This window comes from Euphorbia lathyris, chromosome 3 (genome assembly GCF_963576675.1).
Source record: "Euphorbia lathyris chromosome 3, ddEupLath1.1, whole genome shotgun sequence".
Lineage (NCBI taxonomy): Eukaryota > Viridiplantae > Streptophyta > Magnoliopsida > Malpighiales > Euphorbiaceae > Euphorbia > Euphorbia lathyris.
Window position 1 is genome coordinate 39698496 of NC_088912.1, and position 10823 is coordinate 39709318.

The following is a 10823-nucleotide window of genomic DNA, read 5'->3' on the forward strand; positions in this document are numbered from 1 at the left end:
AGTTACCTCAAAATTGTAATTCACAATCATAGTTCACATACTTAAACATGGTTTCAGTAAGAAAACCTTTACTAACTACTAAGGGTGAAATAAAAGATCAATTATGTGTATGAGGCTACATCATTAACAATTGGTTATTTGTTTAGGTGATTTTGCAAATACTTAGGGGGCGTTTGGTTCACAAGGGGTAAGGGAAAAGAAATCAAGAAAGAGAAAGTAAAGAAAATAAAAGGAATAAGCATTAATTCTCCTATGTGTTTGGATATGTTTAGGAAAATGAATGGGGTAAAGGAAATCCAATTCCCTACAGGCCTGGGGTAATAGGCTTAACCTAAAGTGAGGTGAACCCATAATCTAAAATGGGTAAAGGGAATGAGTTTTTTTTAAACAAACAAGAACAAAGGGAATGAAACCCTCTCATTCCCATTCTCATTCCTAAAAACTCCGAACCAAACGCCCCCTTATAGTTTAGCCGATTTGTAAAGACGGTCCATGTGGTTTAAAAGTTTACAAATACTTATTGTTTAGCCGATTTGTAAAGACGGTCCATGTGGTTTAAAAGTTTGCAAATATGGGTTATGTGCTTTGTGCAGTCTATAAACTAAGTCATTCTGTCAACAATTATTATTGTGACTTTTTACCCCAAAAAAGAGCAATTTGGAAAACTGACTTTGCAAATTACTCAAAATACAAGGTCACTTCACAAATTAACTAAACCACAAATACTGTTTGATTGAAAAATTGACTTACACATTCCTTTAATTGAAAGTTTCTCAAAGTACAAAACTTTTGTTTACAAACTTTTAAACCACGATGACTATCTTTATAAGTCGGTCAAATCAAAAAATTTATTTTTATACCATTCTCTTTTGTTAATTGAATTTGAATTTCAATATTTTTATTTAATATTTAAATGATTATATATTTATTTTTAAGTGAATAATTATATATTTAAAGTGATTTTTTCTATAAAAAGTCACTAATAGTTAAACAACTGAAGTAATAGATTAACCTAATCAAATGGATTGATTAATGTTTTTATTAATGGAGTGATTAACCGATTATGTGCACCTCTAATCACAACATGTCTCGAACCTTCCTACCATCCATTTGTTTGAGCTTTGTAAACTCGTCTTTGAATTGTGGGAATAGTGTGGGGAGGGGTTTTCTGTTTCTTTGGAAGAAGGTGACACTTGATCTGCACATTATTCATTAGAATTACTGGTTAAATTGAATTTTTTGTTAGTAGAGTATAGTACTATTGATTGAATAAAAGAGAGAGTTAGTGGGATACTTGGTGTGTTGTTATTGTAATCCTGATGTTAATAAGTTAGAATCTGGTAGTCCTGGCATTTATTACTTGGTTATATGTTATTCGACAGACAGAGGTTTAAAGTGATAGTGTGAAAGGACAGCAACTTTAATCGGTTGTGTCCATATATCAATTTCAAATCTTGTTTGGACAATGAAACGCCTGAGTTGAGTGCTGTCTGTTACTACTTTGTAGTATTTATTATTTCACTCAATTCACTTCTCATGATCTACCTTATCTTTTTTTTTTTAATTATTTATTTTTGAGATAAACAACAATTTAAGCAGACTGAACAACCAACACATAACATATATGTCTGCTAAACTTATTCAGAACAACTTGCAGATATTTCAGCAACCTGAAAGGAGTAAACCAGTGATAGCATCCCCAAAGTTGCAATAAATAGGAAGTAAGAGTCATATTTGTTGGACAGAGGTTTGTTTCTCCTTATATTAATTAGTCCAGTTTAAGTTGTTCATCTTACTCTTAATGCATGCTTCCTCGGTGTCGGAGATTAATATAAGATTTATGATTGCACCTTAACTATCGGTTCGAGTTTTTAGTTCAATCGGTTCCATGACATGGTATCAGAGCCTCTAGGACCAAACGGTCGAGGGTTCGAATCCCAGCAACCTCATTAATATAAGATCTATGATTGGGAGCTCAGCCATGCTTAATCATCAATTTTCTAACTACTGGACTTTCTCATCTGTCTTTTTTTTTTTCTAGCATTTAGTGCAAATGAGAAAAGTGAGAGTTATATGGATATGAAGTATCCATTCTTAAAGCTAAAGTGAGTGAGAAAGTGTGAAAATAGAACAACTTTTAACTGGTTTTGTCCATACATCATATTGAAATCTTGTCTGAAGAATGAATGAATGATGTTAGTATTTAATTTATTATAAGGCATGAGTTCAGTTCAGTTGTTATGTTTTCATTATTTTGTAGACTTTTCTTTTATTTTTCAGATGTCAATGTAGCCTACGCTGACTCAAAGAGTGTAGAGGAAGGCACAACCAACCTAGCTTCTTCTCCAACACAACACAAGATTCTATATCTCATTTCATAATCATAACTTCAAACTTAACTATGTCACGTCAATACTCAAATCTTTTAACTTATTTTGGAATCAAATTTAAGACCTCTTACTAAACTCCATATGTGATGAGTGTGGGAAATGATTTTGATTTGTTGTAAGGGATTGTGAGAAAATGACTTTGATATGTAGGTATATTTGTAAATTGTGATTTTGCTCTTAGGAGCTCTTTTTCTATCCCAGCGTGGGAAACTTATCAAAGTTTCCAAAAGTATATAAAGAGTTGAGCTTTATAAACCTTTAAATTGTTTTTAGTGGATTTTAGCAAATATATCATATGCACGCGCTTGCTAGGTCGTTTGTGCGACACGCCGTCCCGACAGGACTGGACCGAATTTTATTTTTATTTTTAATTTTCTTCATAATATCCGTTTCACTCATTTGAAGTTTTCTTTCAACAATTTATTTAGTGAAAAATGGATCCTGATTTTTCTCCTATTCTGCCTCCACGTTTTAACGTTCATATACACGTTCTAACGTTCTTGTTTTTCAAGCTTATAAATACAAGTTTTCAGCTTTGAAGAAATACAGTTTTTTTTAATCTCTTCTCTTCACAATCTTTCTGGGCAATTAAACACTTTTGTTGTTCCATTATCTTCGACTTTGAGTGCACAAGTTCGAAGGTCTCTGTGTTAACATTGGGGAGCGACCGGATTTCAGATTGCATATCGGTCTGCCGAAATCTCTTTCAAGGCAGTGGTTTCCGTCACGGCACAGTTCGTTTCCTGTTTCAATATCCGATTGGTTTTTGTATAACCCTGTTCATTTCTAACAATTTGAAAGCGACTTTCTGTTTCGTAATTATGTCTTCTCTAATTGCTAAATCCCTTCATGATCTCTCAAAACTTGAGCCTTTAGACGGTCTCAATTACAAACAATGCTCACAGAAAATCCTTATATTTTTTTTAACAACTCGAACTGGACAATATTGTTCAGGATCCACCCTCTGAGCCAAATGGCCCTGCCATGTCTCTGATTGTTCAACAGTATGACACATAGTCTGCAAAATATGAAAAAGACAACAAAACTGTTAAGGGTCATCTCCTGAATCATATGTCGAACCAACTATTCGATATTTTTGGCAATAAAAAATCTGGCAAAGAAATTTGGGATACCCTGAAAGAAAAATATGGGTTTGATGATGCTGGTAAACGTAAGTATGTGGTTGGTAGATGGTTGAATTATCAAATGGTTGAGGAAAAACCCATCATTGATCAGATTCATGAATATGAGAATCTTGTTGCTGAAGTTCTAGGTGAAGGCATGACTATGTCTGATCTGCTGCAAGCCAATGTCCTCTTGGAAAAATTTCCTCCTTACTGGAGTGATTTCAGAAACCACCTGAAACACAAGAAAAAAGACTTCAGTCTCTAGGAGCTTGTCAGCCACATGAGAACTGAAGAAGAAAATAGAATGAAAGATAAACAACTTTCCTCAAAATCTGTTTAAATTAATGCTAATATTGTTAAATCTGTTATGGTGCCAAAAGACAGGACCAAAGGACAATCAAGCAATTTCCAGAAAGGCTCAAACCAGAACAAGTCTTTCAAGAAGAATGGAAGAATTCAGAAGAGGAAGGTTGAATGCGTTGTGTGTGGTAAACCTGGCCACAAGGCATTTCAGTGCTACCAAAGAAAGAACCAACAGAACAGCAATCAGAATCCAAACAACAGAGCTGCTCCACATTCTAATCTGGTGGAAAATGAAGAAATTATTATTGTTGTTGTGGTTGAATCTAATCTGGTGGAAAACAAAATGGACTGGGTGCTAGACACTAGAGCTACAAGGCACTTATGCTCAAACAAGGTTCTGTTTCATCACTTTGAGGACGTTGTTGATAGGGAATGCGTCTACATGGGAAACACCACTACTGCTGGTGTTGTCGGTAAAGGAATAGTTTTAATTAAGTTAACTTCTAGAAAAAAGCATGTCTTTAAACAATGTGATGTATGTGCCTGCTCTTCGTAAAAATCTTATTTCTGGTAGTTTGTTTAATAAGGCTGGTTTGAAAATTATTTTTGAGGCTGATAAGGTTATTCTCACTAGGAATGGGACTTTTGTGGGAAAACGGTACCTAGCTGATGGCCTTTTTATTTTGAACACTGTTTATGTGAATTCTGTTGGAATTAATGCAAGTACCTCTGCTTCTATTTACTTGAGTGAATCCATTGATCTGTGGCATGGTAGATTAGGACACGTAAATTTTTCTTCCATTAAAAAGTTGGGAAATATGCATGTTATTAATGTTGCTAATTCTGAAATTAATTCCAAATGCTCAGTATGTATGGAAGCAAAATTTGCAAAGAAATCTTTCTTACCTATTGAGAGTAGAAGTACAGAACTGCTTGGTTTAATTCACTCTGATTTGGCTGATTTTAAAAATTATGTTAGCAAAGGTGGTAAACGGTATTACATGACATTTGTTGATGACTTTTCTAGATATACCAGAGTGTATTTATTGAAATCAAAAGATGAAGCTGAGCAAATGTTTATTAAGTTTAAATTAGAGGTAGAAAATCAATTAGATAGGAAAATAAAAAGGCTTAGATCCGATAGGGGAGGAGATTATGGAACTATTTTCCTTAAGTCATTTTGTAAGAATAATGGCATTATACACACTACAACAAACTGTCACTTGTGCCACGGTTAAAATCGTGGCACAAGTTTAAAATTTCTGTGGCTACACTACATAGCCACAGAAATTCTTCCGTGGCACAAGTGATCGTGGCTAAGAAGTTGCCACGGAAAAATAATGGTCGTGGCATAAATGAGTTCTTATGCCACGGGAACGTCTGTGGCTAATCACATCCTTTTGCCACGGGTAAACTCGTGGCAAGAATAAAATACATGTGGCAAGTAATAGCAACCCGTGGCAATCAACCCAACATAGCCACGAGCAAAACCGTGGCAAAAGTAAAATAATTATGGCTAGAAATCTTGTTTAGCCACGAGCATAACCGTGGCAAAATAGAACCTGTAGCTAGAAATTTTGTTTAGCCATAAGCATAAATGTGGCAAAATTAAATTCGTTGTGTCTGTAAAGATTTCCTAGCCACGAGCATCATCGTAGCAAACATAATCAGTGGTAATTTATTTTAATTTTTTATGATTATTATTATTATTATTATTATATGATCTTTTGAATGAATGAAGCTCATTAAAATCAATATGAAAGTGAACAAAAACTTAAATTTCAACCAATCTTCTCAAAAATAATATTTATTAATTAAACATGAATCTTTCTAGCTATCATCCATCAAATAAAAACCGGGAAAAGAAAATTTATCAAAGTATCCAACAGAGGTCACGGGTTCGAGTCTTAGGAGCGGCCTCTTGCCAATTAAATTGGCAAGGGAAGGCTTGCCCCCAATACACCCTTGTGGTGGGACCCCTCCCCGGACCCTCGCTCAGCGGGGACGCGTAATGCGACCGGGCCGCCCTTTTTTTTTTTTATCCAACAGAAAATTTTTCCCCCATCAGTACCATACAAATAATAATAGAAGAAATCATAAGAAAAAATGACATTCGCAGCAAGCTTCCAAAAATTGAAGTTACCCCACTTGTAGTTGAAGAAACCAAATGGTTTAATTCACCAACTGTTACAAAATCAACAATCAAAGTTAAGACAATATTTATATACATTAATATTACGAAAGCTAACAATGACGAATGTGGACCGATCTCATTACCATCCTCATCAAACTCCACATTAATTTTTTCCCCAGGAGGTAATGTTGTAAGCTTTCTGCAGTATACAATGCCTCTGGTTTTTCTAATAGTACCTAGATATGTAGAGAGATCAAAATATGTAATTAATGTAACACACCAAATCTTTGAAAATTTGAAAGCCAGTAACAGAAAAGATGGAAACAGCATGAAATAGCCAATCATCATAAACATCTATAAAATTGAATTGTTGAGGATTACTAGCAAGTAGCAAGAAGAGAAATAAATATTGCAGGACCTGATAAAACAGAAATAAAAAATCAGTTCATACCAGGAAGATTAAGTTCTCCTTCCATATTTGCAGGACCTGAACCGCTCATCGCTTCACCATCAACATCATTAGGAAAAGCATCTTCAATTCCAGCTCCTCTTCAAAATTGTCCAACTTGATCATAGCTTGTCTCCAAATTGTCTCCAAAATGTATATCTTCTTGATAATCTGTATTGAGGAAAACGTTTAAATGTTTAACGAAAACAATAGTTCGTTAAATCAATGACATAAATAAGATTTCAACGTGTCTTAAACCTTTCTCTATTTCAGCATCTTCGTGCCCATTAGATTCATTCTCATTGAAATCTTGGCTACCTACATTAGAAAAGGCAAAAAATAAATATTGTAAATATATCACATGGACACCTGGTATTATATGATAGTAATTCTCACATGGCCCCATGGGGGTTGCAGGACAGTAGTTATCTTCATTGTCATGATCTTCACACGTTTGCTGCTGCGTACTAAAAGCTGCATTCAAAAACATATTTGTACTTGGATTAAGGTACCAAAATAGACCTAAGGTTTTTGGGAAAGTATCGATTTAGGCTCAACGTTCAAAATAGCATCAATTTAGGCTTAACGTTTACAACATAATATCAATTTAGGTTTCACGTACAAAATAGCATCAATATAGGCTTAACGTTTACAAAATAATACGAATTTAAGCTTAACGTTTACAAAATATATAGAATTTAAGCTAAACGTCATAATTAAATTAATCATATTATATTCTTTCCCAATTAACTTTATATGTTATCTTTTTATTTAGTTCTATATTCTTATTTATTATAATACAATTAATTAGTATTCTTGTCTATTAAGATGTTGTAAACGTTAAGCCTATATTGGTGCTATTTTAAACGTTGAGCCTAAGTTGGTACTTCTCCAAAAACCTTAGGCCTATTTTGGTACCTTATCCCTAAATTGAAGTCATTTAAGAAAAAGGAAAAGGTTGACCTTTTTGTAGCCTCAACAGTTCTTTACTTCCCGCTACTGCCACTTGTTTCTTGTTCATTTTAACATGTCTAGCTAGTGACATTGGTGGAATGAAATTACCTCTTGTCTTAGCCTAAAATAAATTTGGAGACGTAAAACAAGAATTAGTGGCATTCATAAAAAAAAACTTGTCAATTAAGTTTGGGCAAATACCTTTTTTAAAAGTGCAACCCGAGCTTCTTCCACATGATCATCATTAGGAACGTACTCATCATCTTCATTAGTAGCTTTGCTTCTTCCTTTTCTTTTCTTCTCCTTTGTACTGTCCACTAAACTTGTGAAAGAGGAGGCAATACGTTTTATGCCAAAGGATTCCAGTACATTCTTATTGGCTTGAATTGACATAAGCCTCTTTTGTTCGTATGCATTAACTTGCTGCTTTGAGTTTGTCTTTCCTCCACTTCTGCTCATTTTTAAGCTATTGAAGAAGTAGCAAATGTTAACAAAACTATAATCACTTCAAAACAAATCATGAAGAATGGGTTAAATCAGTGAAACTCAAGTTAGTGCCTGATGTCTCTAATAATGTTCTTGCAGCGGTTAATACTACATATGAGAACGTAAAATCATTATACAAGGTCAGGTCTGAGATGCGAGCTGCTATACAAAGTCTCTTAAAGGATGGTGGGATATTAGTTATTCCCACAGTTGCAGATCCTCCCTTGAAGCTTAATACAAAGAAAGGGTATTCTGCAGAGTCTCAAGAAAGGATGTGCCAAAGAAAAATTTATGTTAATTAACGTCAAACTAACACATATCAACATCATCATCTTCATGATTTGTATCTTAGATCCTATCAATTTGTTGCTGCACTGCAGATGAACCATGGCATCTTGTAGAGCTCCTATTTGATCTAGGGGAGCCAGCATATATTATATATGTATGTATAGCTATCAAAATGAAGATGATGAGTATGAATACTAGTGCTGCATCAAATAAACCAGCATTTAATTAAATTTAATAAACAAAAGCTTCATATTTTGTTAATTATGACAGTGTAGAATTCAGTTTCCTAGCTAGGGCTGTTGATTTTAATGAAGAAATAATGAAATTAATCTAAAAGTTTAAGCTGATATTCAAGATATAGGATTTCAACCTTCAAGATCTCTATAGCATGTATGTGAGACATTAAAAGGACATATAAAAAAGAATGGAAAGAGTATTTATATTACTTGTGAGACCACAACGGACAGTTAAATAGTGTGAGATGAAACCCAGAGTTCCCCAAACAATTCAGTGGATAATAAAAAGAATCCCCAATGAAGTGATCAGGAGAACTCAAGGTCACAGCTGACATTTTCTCTTTTATGTGCACTTTCTTTTGTTTGTTAAAGATATCTCCTCCTATTTATACACATTGTTGAAAAATATGAACTCCCATTTCAGTTAATTTTAAGTGCTGTAACACAAAAATTTCCTATATTGAGTTAACATTTTTATAGTTTCCATGATATTAAGTTTTCCATTTCATGATATACAAGAATACAATATATAACACAAAAATTTCATGATATTGAGTTAACATTTTTATAGTTTCCATTTCAACAACAATGAAAGTAACATATACTAATCCTTTTGACAATTTAACAGCATGCTAATCCTTTCAATTCTGGGCAGATTTTTTTCTACTTTCCATAATTCAATAACTAAAAAACTAAAAACAACAAAGTACTAATCCTTTCAATTCTATTCACACCTAATTAGCAGTTAATCAATCAAGTATTCTATTCACACCTAATCAGCAGTTAATCAATCAAGTGAAATTGAAAGAAAAACCTATTGAAAGACAAATTGAAACACAAATTAAAAGATTCATCATATATATACAAACCTAGGACTAGGGATTCAAAATAAAAATCAACTGAACTAGTGGGAGCATAGACGGTGGCGACTAGCTTAGTCTTAGTGGACGACGACGTCGGGGTTGAGTCCAGGTCACCTTCGGTGTTGAGGAAGGGGATCAGGCTCAAGAGCTGGAGAAGAAATCGAGCAGGTGACAAATAGAGCTTCCTAATTTTGAGTTCTATTTTCATAAATTTAGTTCTATTTCATTAAATGAAACAACATCGTGTCGTTTCATTCATTTAAAAAAACAAAAACCAAAAAATAAAACAGACTTCATCTTCCTCCTTTTGTCGAACAGGGGGGCTGTGAATTTAGGGTTCCGACCAGGAACTATATCAGGGCTGAAAAAGTTATTTTTCACCATTTTAAAAGACCCAATTCTAAACAAGTATTCAATTAGACAAATAATATTAATCTATAAATAAATTTCAAAAGGAAAAGTAAGATTAGAACATGTTGAATTTAACAATAATATTCGATTATAGATTTCTATTTCTACATATGCAAGCGGGGTTGAAAAAGGAGACACTGCTAACCTTCTTCCTACCACAATTCGGCAAAAACGAATGTCATTTTTGGTGTAGCATTCTTCCACGGCTGACAGTGATGATACACCTACCACAAGGCTGAAACCTAATCGGGGGAAATGATTGGATTCAGTGACAGATTGTGAAAATTCTGGAGAAGAGGATTGAGATTGAGAAGAATGTGAAGTCGAAGAGAGATTGGAGATGAGGAGTTTATTTTGCCTTAGAATAATTGTTTGGGTTTTAGGGAGAGAATATTATAAAATTAGGTTTTGTGTATTTTGGTCAAAAAATTTGGGGGGAATGGTTGCCGCCTAAGATTTTGTGAATTATTTTAGTCTATATATTTGGAGGAATATTTCTAAATATATAAATATTTTAGTCCAAAACATATATTTTAATTTGTATGATATTATTTATTCTTATTGTAACTATTGATGGTTTCTTTTAATTTGAATGTTTTATATTCTCATTAAATTTTTCTCAATTAGTTAGAATATTTCTAAAAAAATAAAAAAATTAAAGTAATTGGTTATTAATATTTAGTGATATTATTTCTTCTCATTATATTTACTTTTCAGTGAGAATTTTTATATTATCATTATTTTGTTCTCATTATTACTTGTTTTTCTTGTAGTGCAACGATCCACCAACAAAAATTATAGAGAACACAAACATAAAAATCAACTGAAGCCGAACATCGGCTATTTAGTTGGCTTAATTGACGAGGGAAGGCGGCAATTGGTGAGGGCAGGGAATGAATATCCAGATCGTAATAGGTAGATTATAGGAGTGAAAAGGGTTTGTTGGAAAGACTCTACTGAGATGTGAGTGAGCGTGACCTAGAGGAAAAACAATTTTTTTTGTCTTTTCGATGGAATATTTTTTTACTAATTTAATTTCTTTTAATTTTCCTTAATAAGGCGGCAAATCTAAAAAAAGGAACAAAAAAAATGGAGGAAAATAATATTAAGGAGGGTACATGAAAAAAAGTGAAAATTTTGCTACATGTTTGCCACCAAATGAATTACAGTGGCATTAGTAAGT

At 33.4% G+C, this 10823-nt stretch overlaps 1 protein-coding gene across 3 annotated transcripts; it reads right to left on the reverse strand.

Annotated features, from left to right (window-relative positions):
- Nucleotides 1–5594: 5594 nt before the first annotated feature.
- Nucleotides 5595–10083, reverse strand: LOC136224590 (uncharacterized). Of its 3 annotated transcripts, none has more exons than XM_066012960.1 (8): nucleotides 9797–10083; nucleotides 7558–7822; nucleotides 7366–7477; nucleotides 6799–6876; nucleotides 6661–6720; nucleotides 6406–6573; nucleotides 6098–6190; nucleotides 5595–6004 (listed from the first exon to the last, which is right to left on the reverse strand). In XM_066012960.1, exons 1-6 carry the CDS (start codon nucleotides 9820–9822, stop codon nucleotides 6506–6508), a joined length of 609 nt encoding a protein of 202 aa, XP_065869032.1. In that variant the 5' UTR covers nucleotides 9823–10083; the 3' UTR covers nucleotides 5595–6004; nucleotides 6098–6190; nucleotides 6406–6505. The 3 variants fall into 3 exon arrangements, with proteins under 3 accessions (XP_065869032.1, XP_065869033.1, XP_065869034.1); XM_066012961.1 differs by having other exon boundaries at nucleotides 9786–10083; XM_066012962.1 differs by lacking the exon at nucleotides 6799–6876.
- Between the last annotated feature and the right edge of the window lie 740 nt (nucleotides 10084–10823).